General features: G+C 41.1%; 1 protein-coding gene across 1 annotated transcript in view; it reads left to right on the plus strand.

Annotated features, from left to right (window-relative positions):
• Positions 1-21,022, plus strand: part of LOC149151816 (N-terminal nucleophile aminohydrolases (Ntn hydrolases) superfamily protein) — a 331,242-nt gene that overhangs the window by 116,027 nt on the left and 194,193 nt on the right. Inside the window, exons 3-4 of the mRNA XM_089440943.1 lie at positions 5,772-5,892; positions 6,131-6,215. Of these exons, the coding sequence (XP_089297069.1) occupies positions 5,772-5,892; positions 6,131-6,215 (206 nt within the window). The remainder of the gene's footprint in view (positions 1-5,771; positions 5,893-6,130; positions 6,216-21,022) is intronic.

Below are 21,022 nucleotides of genomic sequence, written 5' to 3' on the forward strand. Positions count from 1 at the left end.
GCCAAAAAAATCCTTCATAAACAACACTGCGTTAAGGATTTAGCATAGCTTGCAAGTGTCGAGTGAGTTATGGCAGGAAAATATTTTGAAGGTTCCGTCTATTTTATGAAACAGAGAAGGGAAAATCATAGTCATAACCAAAAATATGATAGACAGGTAGTTGTGATCATTGAATCCCAAGCCTGCATGTGATGGGGCCGTTATCTATTTATAGTTTTCATTGGTCAAGTATCTCAAATAATCCAGTTGTGGTAGCAAGTACAACAGAAAATTATTTTAATAGTTGCATATATTTTGTGAAACCGCTGATTGAATATGGTAACTATAACTAAGAATACAGTGGGCTAGTCTCAGGAATGACCAAAAAATATCAAGCCTGGGTGTGACAGTTTTCCTAGATTCCAATATCGCATGCTCTAAACTATTATGGTAGTTATTCAAGATTCCAAAAGGAAATTGAAGTGCTGGCATGACAGATGAGAATGGAATCAGGGTATCATAAGAAAAAATGGGTTTATTGTGTTAGTAAATGAGCCATATGGACCTCAATGCAAAGTTATTGTTCCATTAAAATATCTTTAAGGTGATCTTAGATGCGGTTAGGAGATTACAAAAACATTCTTTATTTGATTTTGGACACACTTAAATTTGAAATTGACCAAAAAAAATGGTTACTCGGTCTATTATTCTAACATAAAACACTAGGCATCCTTTTACTAAATTTAAAAATAGACAGCTAATGAAATCTATGACATATAAAAGTTAAATCACAACTCCATGTGCTAACATTTATATGGCACAAAATAATTTTAACAGTTGCAGAACAACATTAAGATTAAAGACAAACTGAAAAATTAACCTCAAATTTGGCAAAACTTGTTTCCAAGATTTATATTAGCAGCCTATTATTATTAAATTAAAAGCTAGACACGTTGTTTGAAGGTTATGAAACAAGATTAGTATGGTTAAACGTAGAGCCAGCTCAACAAATCTTATTACAAAGGTACTGGCTACAGCTTTTAGAATCTCAATTTCATCATCAAACAACAAATTCATGTCCAAATTGTAATCATTGGGGATTCACCTATTCACTTCCAAAACAATTATGATTGTCAAGGGGGGTGGTGGGTTCAGTGGGCAACAAGATTCCAATCCCCTCAAAACATATTTGCTTAGAATTTGCCACTCAGGGGTTCCCTCACTTCCATTAAAAGGATTTCTATGAAACAAAAACTGACAAAGTTCCATCAAAAGGCTTGGCATAACCCACCAATGACATCTAGAGATTTGTATACCCCACCAATGACATATAGGGCTTGGCTTGGGATGAAATATTTTCAGTTACATGTCCCCCTTGCATAGGATATTTAAATAATGATAACTTAATTAAGAGAAATGGCTCATGGTAAGTCTGCCTAGTTACCCTGGCTAAAGACCAAATTAGAAATACATTGTTATAAGATATGAGTCTATATGCCATCTAAATAGCATGCAAACAAGAAGAACAGACATATATACAAAATAAATCACACCCTGTGAAATTGCTGAACAATATATACAGCATGTAAAAATGCTAAACATATTTACATGATGTAAAAAACATTTTAACAAGCAACTGAAAATTATGTCATTTCTTTTTACAAACTACTATTGTGTATGTTTACATTTAACTAGATGTTAGAATGATTACATTATTCATGTATGTTTACTAAAAAGAATTTGTATTCATGTGTTTATGGATCGATTTTGATTTTTTTATTATTTTGTCATATATATATATATATATTGAAAAATATGTATAGTCGAACCTCATTCGAACCTGATCGGAAATTCGAATTCGAATCGAACTTAATCGTTGTCGAACTCAAATTCGAACTCGAACTGTGTGACATAGCTTACATGTAACAAAGTATATCCAACCATTCACAATTGACAAGAGAGAAGCTCCAAGAGAAGATAGACCAAAATCCACACATCAAAGTTCATCCATAAAGCTCCAATTCATCCTCTAGAAGAAGTGCGAAAATCTCAAAAGAGATAAGAGATCCAAACCAAAGTGATGATGAGCAAATGAGCTCATCTCACTTGTATTTATACAGAACTTAGGAGTTCGAATTAACCTCCTTGGCCTTCATAAGCCCCAAAAATAAGATAATGTTCTAATAATTCAACTTTTGGTGACAAGCCCACCAAAATAGCTCATAAATGAAAAAGTAAGCCTCTCAAGAGGTCAAATAATAATCTGTGTTTGTCGTAGGGTCCTCTAAGAGGCCTAATGAGGTCCATGGGTACCATATTGAAGAATAGGACCCTCAAAAGCAGTGAACAACAGGTTGGCCCCTTGTAATAACCTGTTGTGCTTCAAATGACATGTGGGGGCACACAAGTGTCCTCATGGGTCTCCAAACAAATCGAAGATGCCTATAGATCGCCTGCAAGGGCTAGGATGACGGTGTAGGTGATGCCACATCATCGTGCAAGTCCTGGATCATCTACCAAGTGTATGGTGTAGATTTGGGGTCGACTGGGCGTGATGGATCAGGTGCATCCTCCTCGTCCAATAAGTGAACCACGAGCAATCTTTGAATGGTTGTGGGGATCCATGGAGTGCAATCTACTGCTGTGGAGGCTCATGTCTCTCAATGCTCACTTTGCATGTGCCAATGTAGCCCTCTAATTAAGACCCCGTATAGGGAGACCAAACCCAAGATAGAAACCATCTGCAATCTTACATAAAATCTAATGCATCTCCTAGCCTTTCCGTACAACAATTCATAGAGAAATAGAGTAAATGAGCTTACCTAATCATGGACCACAGGTGGGGACTTCATAATGGCCTACCCTTCCATAATGGGCTTTAGAATGTGCCAATGTCTCCTAAACTCCAAATGGGGTTAATCAATAATCCTATTAGGTGGTTTCTACTTCTAAAGGGGATGATATAGTCAAGGTACATCCTTCATAAGGTGGTGGCATGAGACATATAGGTGAATGAAATAGGGAATGAGAAGGGGCAGCGATGGGTCACATACTGGTGTACAAGGGTAGCTAATAAGAGGGAAGCCGACACTTGGGTTTATAATGTGTAGGAGGGAGCAATCGTGGTACATGAGGTGCCCTGACCTTGATTTTTCCACCCTTCCTTTTACGCCTTTTGCATTTTTATGATTTTCTTTGATTAACTGCTCGGGGCTCAAGGGGTTAGAGCATGATGTATAAGATATAGCAGTGAATTCCCCCCTTTAAGGTGGGGCGTTTCATTGCCCACCAGGGGTTGGGACAATCTATTTGTCCCGGACATCTTTTGCATTTGGTGGTACATTTTCCTGTTGAATGTGGCCATTTATGCTTTTATCTTTGTTTTTAGCTTGCATCAACCTTCGGGCTTCATTCCAGGCAATGACCCAAGGTGTGGGCAAGGGGAAGGGGCATGCTAACTCTATGCAGACCCAATGGGGGAATGTGGACCCAGGTGGGAGAAATGATGAATGGGGTAATAATGAATGGAAAGAGTGTAATATAAGTGGATAAGGAAGCGGGACCACACAACCAAAACTAGGGTTTCCCATGAAATACCATCCCTAGAGCCAAATGGTCAGTAAAAGAGATCCCACATGGCTAGAATCCAGGGTTAATACTTAAAAGGGGTCTAGGAGACAAGAGCACAGACCTAGCCCATTCTTTTCATTGAATCCCCCCATTAATCCATACCCAGAAGTGTCCATGATAAGCAAACTACAATACTCAATTTCCAAATGACAAGACATACCTTTAGGTTTGGGAGGCCCACCTTCAAACATATGATCATGGCAGATGGGCAAGGGACCACCTCGCTGGCTCAGGTGGGCGAGAAATGGCACAATGAGCTAGCTGGTGGATGTTGGCTGAGGACCATCTTGGAGAAAAAATTCTCCTAGGGATATTACCCACAAAATTGTGGGTAACACATCCTATTGCCACTCAAATGATTGTATCTATACCTTGCATGGAGGAGAGGTCCTATCACCTGTGCGATGACTTTACATCCCCTTTGGATTGTGTTTTAATCTAATGTACTAGGTTTTGTATTCAAGATTGGTAATAAAGATTATCATTTTCTTGGTGGCCAATTTCAAAAGTGCCAATGGAATTTTGTAAATGGTTTGATAGTGTTTTGAGTTGATTGGCCTTAGGTACATTCCATGACAAATCAAGTTTCTTTTTTATTTCTTTCTTCTCAGGAAGAATGGACTTAAGGCACTGATCACTTCTTTAAATTTGAATTTCCAATCTTGAATTTAACTAGGGATTCCACGTTAAGGCTAGTAAACACTAGCCCAAGTGAAAGGGACTGTGTGAGGTGACACTAACACTTTCCCTGTATGCTTCATTTGATTTCCAGTTTTGAGTGATAAGATACAATGATAAATTGTATAGTAGTATTCCAACTTTATGCCTTTAGCCAGTCCTCATGGCGAGAATCTAGATATTAAGCTCTTGTTCCAAACTCACCCACATCAAACTGAGAACTTGAGTATATGCATCGTCTACATCAATCTTTGGTCTTTGCTTCTCTGACAACAAGGTCTTGGGATGATTGATTTTATCTTCAACTTGATTTTGTATTCCCTCATTTGCTGGCCTTTGAGAAGAAATTTTACCAAAGTGACTTTTTCACATCTTTGCTCTTTAGGGGTTGAAAACTCTTCTCTTCTATTTTAATCCCACCTTTGAAGTGGGTTTTTGAAGTTTTAATAGCTTCGTATTTTTTCGCAATGCCCATTTAATCCTGGCCTTCCCATGCTTATGTTCTGTTATAACTCAAAAATCTTATGGTGTAGATCGCTCTGGAGCTTAAAGCATTTTACTATCTTACTCTTCTTGCTCTTGAACTGGTTTGTCTTCAGAGTAGGGTTCTTCTATCTCTCTTGCAATTCCTTTCTTTCTTTGGTCAAGATAAGCATCTATGTTTTCTTATAAAGATCTTGAAAATTGTCATCATCTTTCTTTACACAATCCTCTAGATTGGTTAGCATCCAGGACTTTTGGATTCTACATGTTAGCCTTGGACTGTCTTCCCTTGCCCTGACAGTGCTGGAACAGTCTGCAACTTGTCATTAGTGTTTTGCCTCTAGTATCCTCATGGTTTTTGTGATTGCCTTATCTGTTCGAGCTTAAAGTTGGTGCCAAAGCAGGCTGAACTGCAGCAACCACTGTATGGATGCAATGAGTGTGCCTTGCTAATTTATAGAGGGAGGTAATCTCCTTTGGTAAGTTCCAGGCTCTTTGGGATGGAAAAACAACAGGACAGGTCTGTAATTGGACCTATTCAAGCAAATCTGATTGGGCACCGCATCTATAATGCTGTACCAGTCCACATTATAAATTATAATAAAGAATTAGGAAGAAAATGATACAGTACTAGAATGGGCACGTCTGTTTCATTTTTATTGGCGAATTGGGTTCCTTCTTGACTCTTTAGCTCAATTCCAGTTGGTGTCATCCACTCATGAGATTTTACGATGGGCATATTCTTTGAGTCAATGGCCGATGGAATTTGTCTTTGCTAGCATTTTTAATCCTTGTGATTGCTTGACAATCATACCTTGTGTTGCTACTATTGGCTCCAAGCTGATTTCTCTAGAGCATTCTCTTGTTATGCTTGACTGCTATGCGTGGAGTTACATTTGCCTGTCTTGCTTGGTTCAGAGCAATTAATTATTCTTTGATTAAGGACACAGTGGGGAAGATATGGAATATTACTAGGTACTCATGTTTTGTATTTCTTGCAGGATGATGAGCATACAAATGCCGGGAGAGGTTCCAATCTGACAGAGGATGGACATGTGGAGTGTGATGCTAGTATTATGGATGGTTTGACTGGAGCCTTTGGGGCTGTTGGAGGAATAACTGGTGAGAATGTGAAGTAGTGAACTGTATTTCTTTGGTTTGTCATTTATTTTTTATCATCTGTGAAGACTAGCTTGCCTGGAAAATGAATTCATGCCATTTTATTGAATAGCATATCAAGCTATCGTACAAAATTGAAAGCTGTAAGATGGATATGAATTCAAATTATGTATTCATTTTTGCATGTGTCTTATTTATGTTTTCATGCTACAAACTTTAACCTTGGCTCTTGTCAAATCAGGAATTGTTAATCCAATTCAAGTTGCAACACTTTTGGCAAAGGAGCGGATGATGGGACCTTCTCTGCTTGGCCGCATACCTCCTATGTATTATTTATGTGCTTTTCTGATTGGCTTAACACATGTTGATGATAAATGAAAAGATTAATGGTTTTACGTGTCATATTAAGTGCAATACATGCTGGTGAAGCACTGATCAGTTTGAGGAAATTGTCTTTAGCTCAAACTGGAAATAACAAAGTCTGTGGATACTGTCTTAACATGGGAATGGACATTTCAAAATAGTCATTTTCATGAATTTTATTTCATTCCCAGTTATGTTTCTTTGTGGGCGGCTAAAGCAATTCAGCAACTGATCCAACAACAGAAAACCACATTAGTGCAGTGAAGCCACTCCCATAGGAATCCAGCTCAATTTTTCACTGACTATAATATATACTACAACAAATCATACATACTGAATGCAATGATTTATTTGTTTGTTTATAAAGAGTAGAAGGGATCCATATTTAGCCTAACAAAAATAAAAGAGCGATATATTTCGCAAACATTTGCTAAGTTGCTACAAAGTCAATCGACCAACTTAGACACATATAATTAACCCACTTAAATTTTCGTAAGACCCAAAATTCTTTGATACAACACTAATGTATCCATGTATGCTCGTACACACTGAACAGACTTAAAATGCTCTGCACCACCTTCTAACATGACCAGAACCTCCCACACTGTGAACTCATGGACAGCTCTAATAGTAATTTTTTAATAGCTTGAGCATATGGATAGTAATTCTAAATGCATGAAAAAGCATATGGATTTTAACTATCTCATTTACAGAGTATAGCCCAAATAGCAAAGCATAATGATACAATTCATTTCTTATATATCCAAGGGGACAAAATCTAAAGACAATCAGCCCATGCCTTTATCCTTTAATCTCATTTTTTTCAATGGACTGGTAAAGACAGGCTTTCATACATGGGGTAATTTGTGAGCCAAGGATTGGGGCAGTTGGCTGCTGTGTAGAACTGTTAATTGCACCATAAGACTATGGGGAACAATAAACAAGCTTTCACAGCACTCTCTAAAATCATTCGTACATGGGGTAATTTGTGAGCCAAGGATTGGGGCAGTTGGCTGCTGCGTAGAACTGCTAATTGCACCATAAGACTACGGGGAACCAATATACAAGCTTTCACAGCACTCTCTAAAATCATTCATACACCAGGTTGTTCAAAATGCATTTGGATGGACAGTGTCCGATATAGAAAAAATGAAAATGGCCATGTGAGAAATCTTTCTTCAGTTACAGAACCAGAGAGTTCTATGCTAAGACCCGACCAAGCTGCTTACTTGCAGATCAATTCTACAGAAGATGGGTTGTTAAGGACAATGAAGCTAGATGGCTTTGTAGGTTTAGGATATCTGGATTCCAGAAAGCAGAATTTTCTTGTATATTAGACTGTTTGGGTGGTTATTCCTCAATAACAACCCAACAGTTAAATATTAACTCCACCACACAGTCCTGTCAATCCCTAGATTCGCTCCTTTGCAAATCTGGAGGGCTAATGACCAGCACATTTCATTAGGCTGGAAGTTCAGAGACATAAAAATACAGCTTTGCTTGAGCCAGGGGTTGGTTCCATGGAGTTCAGCTACAATATTGATTCAGTGATGTTATGGTTGCTCAGATACAATTTTTTCAGAGTTTTTAGTCAGACTGGAGAGAGTTGCTATTATTAGTAGTGCCCCTATTTGTTAGGAGGCACGGCTTGAGGATTTGCATGTCAGTTATGATGGTATATTTGAGATCCTTGTGAGCTCACAATTCCAATGAGCTACTTTCAGGCAACATGCGATATAGGGCTATTTTTAACAGGGGTTGCATGTTAGAGATGATCATATATGCAGACTCACTGAAAATTGAGTCCAATGAGGGTAGTTTCATAGACATGCAAAATATTTCTACTTTTAGCAGGTTTTGCATGTTGATTCTCATGGTGTATGCATTCCTCACTGGAGATTGAGTCCGATAAGTATGATCTTGTGGACATGTGTGCAATTTTTATTTTTAGCAGTGGTCATGTGGCAATCTGTAGTTGTGACTTGTAGCAGCATCTAGTTATGACACATGGTAGATTGTGAGAGTGAACATGACAAGATCTGGATGCATGCATGAGCTAGAGTGAGGTGTTGAGTTATTTGAGTTGGACTGAGTGTGTCAGGGAAGTAACTGGGTTGCTCAAGTGAGTCAACTGCACACTATTGGGAAGCATGCATGGGTCTAGGAGTGAATTGGCATCTTGTTGAGGTAACTAAGTCACATGCATGCATGGAGGAGTCTACGAGGTTTTCTCTCGAGTAACTATATTCATGCATTTTCTTTTCTCTGCTTCACTTTAGTATAACTTTCTCTCTTTCTTTAGTTGGACCTTAGTTGGACTAAATTTCTCTAATGATGCAGCGTACCCACAAGCTATGCTTGTCGGGATTGCCACCCATCTGGCCAATGGGCAAGGAGAGACTTGGGAGTGTGTTACACTTACCATTGGTAAGTTGGGTATCCTCCCCAAGTTAAAGGATGCAAGTGTTCTACCACTTGATTCTTGAGGGTGAAAGTGGGAAGATCAACAGACAATAGGATGTGCGATCATTGTCACTTATGACGAGTTGGGTATTCTTCCTATTATCGTTCAAATATAGGGTGGTAGATTAATCTCCCCTATTGTTCGTGGATATAGGGTGGCAGACGGAGCTCCCCTATGATGATTTTTCTTCTTTAGATCGAGACTTCATTGTTCAGCTGATGATTAGAGGAAACAAGTTGAGACTAGATGTGATAAGGTGGATGTCTTGTTGAGATAGCTGAGATGAAGGCCATGGAACTTGACTTGGTGACTTGTAGGGTTTGGAGGATCTAATCGATCTCCTTTGCCGTCAGTTGTGGATTGTTCTTCTTCTATGAGACAAGATGAGATAAGATGAGACAAGATGAGTCATGATGCAACAAGCATGTACATCTGAGATTGAGACTTATGAAGTAGATGGAAATTCCTCCCTAGCTGAGAGGGAGTGTTGAAATTTGGACAACTATGGGACGAATTTCCCATAGCCCTAAAAGAAGCCCATCATGCCCCTAAACTAGAATTCTAAATGGACAAAGAAATATCATTATTATTAATGTGAGGGCACTTCTTGAAGCAACAAATCTTGTAGCTTGATGACTTTAAAAACAAAAATACACAAAAGTATTTATAAATAATATTTTATTAATAATATATGAAATGTAGAAGATATTTAATGTTACAATGAGGCCCTGCTTATATACCTAGCTAGGTGTCCTTTCATGATTGGGCATGTCTTTTAGACATGCCTTTTCACTTAACTAATGACTGTTTAACTGAATCATCATTTGATTATTTATTATTTATTATTTATTAATATTCATTTTATTTTATATAGTTTATATTCGTAACACTTCTCTTATTGTCATTTAATATGGTGTTAATCTTTAAGGCATGATATTATTATATGCAAATTTGAATTTAAATATATTTCCCTCCAAGTCTCTCAAGTCGGTTTCATAATGCTCATGTCGACCCTCCTCTAATAGACCTATCTTTCCACATTATAAAACAACCATAAATTCCCCATCGTTGTGCCTTGCTTGATTACAGAAGCATCACATACATTTTCTCTGCAGTTCGTATGTTTTGTTGGCTCGCATTTTCTATGACAATTCACATCTGTTCTATTGATTCAATTGTATGTTTTGTGGCTAGGATCTATATTCCTTGTGGCTCATTGTTCTGTTTCATTGTGGATTGGATCTATATATATATGTGGCTCCTTTCAATTATGGCTCGCATCAAATCTTAGACAGGGCTCGCTTCTATTTATTTTGTGGACCTCTCTCTCTCTCTCTCTCTATATATATATATATATATTTTGTGGTCCACTCTATAGTGCTTGCATCTATATTCTTGAGGTTCGCTTTCTACAGGGCATCACATTATATATCATTATCTCTTCCATCGCATTGGTCTCCAACAGTGGGTTGACAAAGTTCTTTGGAGGTTCACATTCTTAATCATTCGATGGCAGACTTCTGTAACTCACATTCATAATTCGGTGTCTCGTATGCCTATTCCAGTGACTCGCTTTCTCCATGGCATCGCACTATACTTGGCATTACTCTCTACGCTAATATTTGAAGTAGGCTCGCTTTTCTTATGGCACATTTTTGTTATGGCTCGTCTATGGCTTGCATTTGATTTACTGATCTTTTCTGTAACCTATGGCCATGATACGTATTTTGTGACATTCATGTTTGCACCTCTAGACAATGATAATGATAGTGGGTAACTTCGACATGGCTATGACCATGGCATAACAGTGATTTCTATATAACAGTAACTCTTGATATCACTGTAATTTGGATACATAACAATGACTTTGATATATGAATATGACAGAGTAACCCTCAATATGGTAGTGAATTGATATGGGAATAACATTGTATGGAAACTAGCCTTGGATATGGCAACGACAAGGATGTATGTCCTAGACAACGAGTATGGCTTTGACAGAGATTGTGTCAAAATGTGTATTTCTTGATGGCAGTAACCTTGATGTTGCAGTGAGCCAGATATGACATGACAGTGCCTCTGATGGCAGTCACCTTGATGATAGTCACCTTGATGGAGTGACCTATATGGCAGTGACCTTGCTGATATAATAGTGACTTTAATGATGTGGCAATGATATGATATTATATGTTACGTGAAAGTGACTTTGCTCTTATGATACTTGTTGAGACATGGTAACAGTGACAATAATGATGACACTTGATAGTGATGATGAAGCTTATTCTTGTGACGAGGATGATGTTGTTTGAGACAATGATATGATTTGATTATTGGAGGTCAGATTGTTCAGTTCACAACTGAAGTTGTAAACTGAGTTGGGTTGGCCCTAGGAGGCGTGATGTGATTAATGTATCTCATTCTCATTGTACTTTGAATCTCAGCTGAACAATTGATGAATTCCAAATAGAAGAAGAATCTTGTTGGGTTTTCCCCCTTGTGGGGTTTTCCCTGGTCTCTGACCTAAATCCTGGTGTCTCTATTGTGCATGCTTTTCTTCTGTTGTTCCTTACTGTTCTTATGCATTTTTGATGTTTTTGTTCACTCTACATAATTGCTAATAATGTGGAAATGGTGTTATGGGGTGAATGTTATATGTTGAAAAAGTTTTAAAATGCAATTATCTTTTGTAGAGAATAATCTAGTCCTCAAATTAGCATATGGACGATATCATCTTTGGAAGCGACAATGACAGGTTGAGTAAAAATTTTGCAAAAGATATTCAGGGTGAGTTTGAGATGTCATTACTTGGAGAATTAACTTTTTTCTTGGGACTCCAGATATCTCAGAAAGACAATGGCATATTCATTTGTCAAACCAAGTACATTAAGGAGATGTTGAAGAAACTTCAAATGGAAGACAGTAAATTAGTTAGCACTCCGATGATGACTGGTTGTTAGTTAAGCAAGGATGATATATCCAAGGATGCAGATCAAATAATGTATAGATTGATTATTGGCAACCTACTATATGTGACAACTTTGAGATTAGATGTGATGCAGGGAGTTGGATGGGTGGCGTGTTTCCAAGAAACACCAAAAGAATCCCATGTTGTTGCAGTGAAAAGGATTTTTTGATACCTCAAAGGAATAAAAAATTTTGGACTATGGTATCCAAAAGGAAATGATCTAACTATCACAACTTATATAGATGCAGATTGGGCAAGCAGTGTTGATGATCGTAAAAGCACTAGTGGAGCAACCTTCTACTTAGGTGGTTGTCTTGTATCATGGTTGAGTGAGAAGTAGTCTTTAGTCTCATTATCCACAGCAGAAGTAGAATACTCGACATGTTGTACTCAGGTTCTTTGGATGAAACAAACTTTGCAATATCTCCAAGTGAAGTTTGATGAGCCCTGTTACCCACCACTCGTGGGTGACACCCATAGGAGAATTTTTTTTCTAGTAGATGGTCCTTAGCTGGTAGCCAGCAACCCCTTGCAGTCACCAAGTAGCTCAATGTGCCACCATCTCCACCACCTGAGCCAACCATTATGATTCCTCGTCCATTTGTTATGATCGTATGTTTGAAGGTGGGCCTTCCAACCTCGAAGTTATGGCTTTCATTATGTAGTTGGGTATTTTTGCTTACTTTTCATGGACACTTTCAAACATGGATTAGTGGGGGAATTTGACGAAAAGAATGGGTTTGGTTTCTACTCTTGTCCGCTTGTCCAATTTGGTGGTTAACCTTGTATCCTAGTCCCATGGGATCTCCTTTATTGGCTTCTAGCTTTAGGAACACCACTACATGGGAAACCCCGATCTTGGTTGCATGGTCCCGCTTCTCGACACCACATACATCACCCCTCGACGCTCATTATAAGTTATAACCCCTTTTCACATATTTCCCATCCGGGTCCACATTTGTCCATTAGGTCCATAAGGAGTTAGCTTCCCCCTCCCCTTGTCCACACTTTGGGTTGGGCCTAGAACGATGTCTGGAGGTTGATGTAGCTGAAAAGAAAGGCAAAAGCATAAGTTGGCCACTCTAAACAAGAAATGTACCATAAAATGCAAACAATGGCTGGGACATACAAATTTAGCATGTGGGCAAAAGCCAAACATGAGCTCTACCCCTATCATTATGGCCATCACCTTGGTGCCTAGGGCCCCTTATGTTAGCCCCCCTGCATCATTAAGGAACCCATGATTGTCCCAACCCCTGGTGGGCGATAAATTGCCCCACCTTGGAGGGGTATTCACTGCTATATCTTACAAATCATTGCTCTCATCCCCTGGAACCCCGAGCAGTTATAAAAAGAAAAGTTAATAAAAAGCAAAAGGCATATGAAGAGGGGTGGAAAAATAAGGGCTGGGGTTGACTCATGTACCACAATTGCTCCCTCCTACATTCATAAACCCAAATGTGGGCTTCCCTCATTATAGTTACACTTGTATTGTGGCATGTGGCTTGGAGCCTTCCTTTGATGCCCCACTTCGTTCCATCATTATATTACATGCCACGTTCCATTTGATGGATGTACCATGGACATGTCACTCCTGTTAGAGGTTGAAACCACCTAATAGGGTCCTTTGTTAACCTTCTTCTTGAACTTGGAGACACTTGTACATTCTAAAGCCCGTTATGGAAGGGCATGCCACTATGAAGTGTCCACACGGTTCCATGATTTATAAGCCTATTTACTTGATTGCACTAATGATTTATTGTACTAGAAGGTAAGGGGACACATTGGATCTTATAGAGGATTGCAGGTGGGTCTTCATCATGGGTTTGGTCTCCCTATATGTGGTCCAAGTCCTCGAGAGGGTCACATTGGCATTTGTAGGGTGAGTGCTGAGAGCCATGGGCCTACACCATAGCAGAGCAGTTTGTCACATCACGGGATCCTTCAGTTCCACTCATTGCTTGCTCGTGTTCCATTTATTTGACAATGGTGCACCTGGACCACCTTGCCCAGCCGGCTACACTCTTGTACCATACACTTGGCTGTAAAATTTTCTGTTTCCCACCCCGGTTTTCAGTTTCACCTTATTTCTCCCATATAGTTAAATGCCCATTCCCATAGCCATACATTTAACAGACTGAAAAAATAAATATTGCTGAAAACACAAATTCTGGAAATTTTTCAGAGTGCTGGAAATTGCAGAAATAAAAATCAGCAATTAAAACAGCCATAAAAACACATTTAAACTCAGTGATTTTTGGTCAACTTGACCCTGGAAAAACCCCCTACAACTCTTGGGGAAAACCAGTTTGAGAGCTCTTCTTTATTTCTGGAAAATGCCTTTTACAGAGAAAATATTTTTCAGCAAAAAATCAGCAAAAACAGAAATTTTCCAGCAAGCAAACTTATCTGTTTTTTCAGCTAACAGACAGTCTGAAAATGGCTGTACGGACTGTACGGACCGTACGGATGTACGGACTGTACAGACGTACGGATGTACGGACCGTACGAACTGTACGGACTGTACGGACGGCCGTACGGACTTGTACGGACAGACCTCGAAATTCGTGCAGAAAATCGCCTCCTCGATATTCGTGCTGAAAATCAATTTTTTCACTGTTTTGCTCACTAAATCTGCCTTTTTCTGCTTGTTCTTTATGCTGTTCAGATTTGCTGAAATGCTGCCTTGGTGTGTGTGCCAAACTGCTGCCTCTTTCTCCTCCTTGTCCAGAAATCTCCCTTGCTCTCTTGCTCTCCTTCTCCCAATCTGCTCATGAAAGAATGAATGATCTTTTTCTCCTTTTCCTCCCTTAACCCAACCCTAAATGACTTTTGGGTGATCCCTAAATCCAATGGCTGAAATAGATTTAGATCAATGGCTGAGATTAAATGCTCATTTAAATCTCACTTTCTATTTTTTAATTCACCCCACTTTAATAAAGACCCACTTAGTCATTTATTTCCAAAGTCACTTTTCCTTTCTAATTTTTCATTGACTTTATAAATTAGACTTAGTAACTTTATCACTTAAAGTCACTTTCAAATTAGATTTAACTTTATAAAAATTATAAAGTTACTTTAGGAGAAAAATTAAATTCTTTTGGACACTTTTCCCTAGGCCAAAGATCAAAGCCTTAGGGAACCACCTGTCATCCGGTACCAAATTTCAACACTCCCTCTTACCGAGGAAGGTGTTCCTCACCACACCCATCTTGTCTCTGAAGTAGACATGCTTGCCCCGTGGTAAGGCTTTGGTAAGAATATCTGCAACCTGCTCATCAGTGGAAATATACTCAAGCTTTACAGCTCCCTTCTGAACATGGTCTCTGATGAAATGATATCTGATCCCGATATGCTTTGACCTGTCATGAAATACTGGATTCTCCGTGAGTTTAATGCAACTCTGATTATCACAGTAAATCACTGAAGGTCTCAACGGCTGACCAAATAAGCCAAACAACATCTTGCGAAGCCAGATGGCCTCACAACTAGCTAGACTGGCTGCCATATACTCTGCTTCCGCTGAACTCAGTGCTACTGACTGCTGCTTCCGGCTGAACCATGACACTACTGCTGAACCCAACCCAAAACAACACCCTGAAGTGCTCTTCCTATCAGAAGCACAACCTGCCCAATCAGAATCAGTGTATCCTGCCAATCTCACTCCATCTCCCTGCCTGTAGTCCAGACCATAATCCACTGTCCCCTGCAAGTACCGCAAAATGTGTTTTGCAGCCACCCAGTGAGCCTTCCTAGGCTCACACATAAACTGACTCATCGTGTTGACTGCGAAACAGATATCTGGTCTGGTGTTGACCAAATACATCAAGGAACCAATCAGCTGCCTGTACAATGTGGGATCCACCAACTCGGAATCCGAAGCATGAAGCTTCTTCCAGTTGGTGATCATCGGTGTCGACATGGGTCTACAATCCTCCATGTGGAATCTGCTAAGGATGTCCACAATATACTTCCCCTGCCCCAGGAAGAAATGCCCCTCCTCCTGCCACACCTCCAAACCCAAAAAGTAATGCATCAAGCCGATGTCCTTCATCTCAAACTCCGCTGCAAGATCTCTCTTGCAGTGCTCTATGAGTCTCTCTGCACCTGTAATGATCAAGTCATCCACATACAGCACCAGAATGAGAGGCTCCTCACCAATCACAATAAAGTAAAGGTTCGGATCTGCCTCACTCTTTGTGAAACCCATCCCCTGCAAGTATGCATCTATCCTGGAGTACCAAGCTCTGGGAGCTTGCTTCAGGCCATAAAGGGCCTTCTTCAATCTGCACACATGGGACTCCTTCCCATGCACCTCAAAGCCCTGTGGCTGCTCAATGTACACCTCCTCCTGTATGAAGCCATTGAGAAATGCGGTCTTCACATCCATCTGGTGGATCTTCCAACCCATCTCTGCTGCTATCGATATAATGGAGCGGATCGAAGTATATCGAGCCACGGGAGCGAAGGTCTCCTCATAATCAACTCCCTCTACCTGGGAGAACCCTCTAGCCACAAACCTTGCTTTGAATTTCTCAATGCTGCCATCTGCAGCATGCTTTACCTTGTAAAGCCATCTGGAAGTAACCACGGATTTGCCCTCAGGCCTCGGCACCACCTCCCAAACATCATTCTTCATGATAGAAGAATACTCCTCCTGCATGGCCTCTCTCCAGACCTGCTGGCTAGCTGCCTCCTCATAGCTAGAAGGCTCAGAGTCAAGGATGCTGGTAACCATCGCCATATAGCTACAAAATCTCTCAGGTGGTCTACTCTCTCTGACCGGCCTCTTCGGCTCAGCAACAGATGTGGCATCTCTCAAGGTGTCTTGAAGCCACTTGGGCTTCCTCTTCCCTGAGCATGCTTCTCCCATAGGAGAATGAAACTCCTCCTCCTCATCCCCATCAGTAGCCTGAACTCCTGACTGTCTGTCTGCTGTCCTCCTGCCTGCACCTGAACCTGTAGAAGCTGAGGTACCGTGTGAACTGTCCATCAGTGGACTCCCTAGTGAACTGCTCTGTGAACTGCTCTGTATGCTGCCCGGAGCACCACCCCTCTGGCTCGGCGAGCCACTGCTCACTGATGGACCTGACATCCTCATAGATGTACCTCCGGATCCTCCTGATCCCTGCCCACTGGATCCCTGCGACTGACTCAACTGCTGCTGAGGGTCTGGCTGATCCAGATACTCTAACTCCCGTGACCTCCTAAAGGCCCTGTCCTCCTCGAACTTCACATCCCGTCTGACAACAACTTTCCTCTGTGCAGGAATGTAAATCCGAAAGGCCTTTGAGGTCTCACTGTAGCCCACAAAGATACCCTTCTCTGCGGTGGGCTCTAGTTTGGTCCTCTCCTCCTTGGGTATATAGGAGTATGTAATGCATCCAAGGATATGAAGATGACCAAGATCAGGCTTCTTCCCAAAGAAAGCCTCCTCCGGAGTCATGTGCCCCAAGGCACGATGCGGACTCCTGTTCTGCAAGTAAACAGCTGTGTTGCAGGCCTCTGCCCACAAGAACAATGGCAACCCCTGATCATGTAACATGGCTTTGGCAGCCCCTATGATGGATCTGTTCTTCCTCTCCGCAACCCCGTTCTGCTGGGGGTTGTAAGGAACAGTGAACTCCCTCCTAATGCCTGCCTCTGCACAATAGTCAACAAACTCTCCAAGGGTGTACTCTCCTCCATTGTCCGACCTCAGGGACTTGATCTTTCGACCTGTCTGAGTCTCCACAAGAGCTCTGAACTCCTGAAACCGCTTGAAGACCTCACTCTTGGTCTTCAAGAAATAAATCCGGGTCCTCCTGGAGTGATCATCAATGAATAAGACATAGTACTCATATCCACTCAAGGAAACATGAGACATCCGACCGCTCACATCGGAATGAATCAAATCAAGTATCCCCGTCGCTCTGCTGTCACTGCTGGGAAAAGGGGATTTGGCAAACTTGCCCATCGCACAACCTCTGCAAGTATCATGGTGATCAGTACTGAAATCTGGCACACCTGTAGTGATCTCCCGCAATGTCCTCAAGGCTCCATGAGAGATGTGCCCCATCCTGCGGTGCCAAATCTCACATAGCTCAGAACTGCTAGCTCTGCTGTCGGTACTACAGCTCAATGCCAAAGGGGGCTGGAATGCAAACTTGTACACCTTTGCATGGCGTACACCTATCACTCTAGCTGAATCAGCTGGAGAGCCCCTGGGATACATCAACACCTGTCCTTCCCTGAACAGTACCTCATATCCTCTGTCCTCCAACGCTGAGACGGATATGAGGTTCTTCCTCATCCCTGGCACATAAAGAACCTCAGACACCTTCAAGGGAGGTTTGGACTCCCTCTGAAATGTCACTGTCCCCACCCCGACTGCTCTAACAACTCTGTCATCACCGAGTACTACCTCAATATCAGTGCCACTCTCTGAAAGCTCTGAGAAGTACTCCCGGACTCCTGTCATGTGACGTGAAGCCCCACTGTCCACATACCAGATACCTGTAGATGCTCCGCTAATCGAGGGAAAAGCATGCTCCCTCTGAACCTGTGTGGCAGGTGATCCTGCACTAGAGGACTCACATGTAGTGAACGCAAACTCCCGGTCAAAACGACCTGCAAAGTCCTCAATCTCAGCTGACGCTGCCACATCCTGGGTCTTCCCCTTCTTCTTCTTCTTCTCCGGACACACAACTGCATAGTGTCCCATCTTCTGACAATTCCAACACTTCACTTTGGAATAGTCCTTTTGTGAGTTACCCTGTTTACCTTTACCTTTGCCTTTGCCTCCACCACCGCTTGTGGAAGCCTGCTTCTTCCCTTTGCCTTTCTTGCCTCCTGCCATCAGTGCTACGTCCTCATCCTGCTCAACTGGCTTGGCTGCCCCAAGCTGTCCTTTCCTGATCTCTGTCTGTATACAATCATCCCAAAACCTCTCCCATGTGGGAAGGGTCTCACGTGCACAAACCCCATCAGCAAAGTTCAACCATGAACGGGGGAGGCCATTCACTGCAATACGCACCAACTCAGTGGATGGAATGGCCTCTCCAATCGCTGCCAACTCATCTCTCACATTGGTAATCTTTGTGAGATATCCAGCTGCACTATCATTCCCCATCTTAATGTTCTTCAGCTTCTCCTTCAGGACCATCTTCCGGTTCTCATTGGTACTCTGGTAGAGATTGGACAATGCTGTCCACATCTCATGGGCATTGCTCTTTCCTCTCACATGAGGAATGCAATGGTCTTTGATTCCGTCTAGAATCAGCCTCTTACTCTTGTTGTTCTTTCTATTATAAGCTGCCAACTGAGTAGCATCAGTAGGCACAACAACAGGGTGCTGTGCTGTATGCACCATGATATCCCAGACTTCTGCCTCCTCAAAGATACTCTGCATTCTCTCCTTCTAAACGCTGTAATTTGTATGCCCATCCAACCTATCCTCCACCCTCAATCCCAATGACATCTTGCTGTCCTAAAACTGAAAAATAGCACTGCTGTGGTAAAGATAAAACTGCTGTTTATGAAAAATCAGCTTGCTGGAATTTTCTGAGTGAAAAAATCAGCAGCTGTATTTTTTTTTCTTTTGCTGTCCCAAACTGCCCTTCAGCGCTCAAGCTCTGATACCATGTAAAATTTTTTGTTTCCCACCCCGGTTTTCAGTTTCACCTTATTTCTCCCATATAGTTAAATGCCCATTCCCATAGCCATACATTTAACAGACTGAAAAAATAAATATTGCTGAAAACACAAATTCTAGAAATTTTTCAGAGTGCTGGAAATTGCAGAAATAAAAATCAGCAATTAAAACAGCCATAAAAACACATTTAAACTCAGTGATTTTTGGTCAACTTGACCCTGGAAAAACCCCCTACAACTCTTGGGGAAAACCAGTTTGAGAGCTCTTCTTTATTTCTGGAAAATGCCTTTTACAGAGAAAATATTTTTCAGCAAAAAATCAGCAAAAACAGAAACTTTCCAGCAAGCAAACTTATCTGTTTTTTCAGCTAACAGACAGTCTGAAAATGGCTGTACGGACTGTACGGACCGTACGGATGTACGGACTGTACGGACGTACGGATGTACGGACCGTACGGACTGTACGGACTGTACGGACGGCCGTACGGACTTGTACGGACAGACCTCGAAATTCGTGCAGAAAATCGCCTCCTCGATATTCGTGCTGAAAATCAATTTTTTCACTGTTTTGCTCACTAAATCTGCCTTTTTCTGCTTGTTCTTTATGCTGTTCAGATCTGCTGAAATGCTGCCTTGGTGTGTGTGCCAAACTGCTGCCTCTTTCTCCTCCTTGTCCAGAAATCTCCCTTGCTCTCTTGCTCTCCTTCTCCCAATCTGCTCATGAAAGAATGAATGATCTTTTTCTCCTTTTCCTCCCTTAACCCAACCCTAAATGACTTTTGGGTGATCCCTAAATCCAATGGCTGAAATAGATTTAGATCAATGGCTGAGATTAAATGCTCATTTAAATCTCACTTTCTATTTTTTAATTCACCCCACTTTAATAAAGACCCACTTAGTCATTTATTTCCAAAGTCATTTTTCCTTTCTAATTTTTCATTGACTTTATAAATTAGACTTAGTAACTTTATCACTTAAAGTCACTTTCAAATTAGATTTAACTTTATAAAAATTATAAAGTTACTTTAGGAGAAAAATTAAATTCTTTTGGACACTTTTCCCTAGGCCAAAGATCAAAGCCTTAGGGAACCACCTGTCCTCCGGTACCAAATTTCAACATTGGCAGCCGATCCAAGGCCTAGATGAGGATGTGTCTCACCATGGAGACAAAGGGAGGGCTTGCATCATTCTTCTAGCCCTTACAGATGGGATACAAGTATGTTCGATCCGTTTGGAGACCCAAGAGGATGTTTTGTGCCCTCACAACCACTTAGGGGCACCACAAGTCATTTGCTTGGATGTCAAGGGGCCAACCCCTTTATCACTATGTTTGGGGCCCATCCCTTCAATTTGGCACATATTGGACTCCACTAGGCCTCTTCAATGGCCCTTCGACCTATTGTATCGATCATTTTGCCCTCTTGAGACGCTTATTTTTGTATTATGGAGCTACCTTGTTGGGCTTGTCACCAAGTAATGCTATTTTTGCACATTATTTTATTAGTTGGGGTACCATTAGACCTAATTAGGCAAATCAAACCCCTTAGAGGAGGGTATATATTGATGTGATGATCATTTCATTTGATCATCACTTGGATTTGGATCTTTATCTCTTCTTGAGAATTTCACTATAGCTATTGGAGGACAAATTGGATATCCTTGATGCATTTTGATATTTGGAAAACTAACCTCGGTCTTGGAGCTTTGAT

Source organism: Pinus tabuliformis, chromosome 9, assembly GCF_031772625.1.
Source record: "Pinus tabuliformis cultivar Carrire ecotype Pingquan chromosome 9, CPIR1, whole genome shotgun sequence".
Taxonomy (NCBI): Eukaryota; Viridiplantae; Streptophyta; class Pinopsida; order Pinales; family Pinaceae; genus Pinus; species Pinus tabuliformis.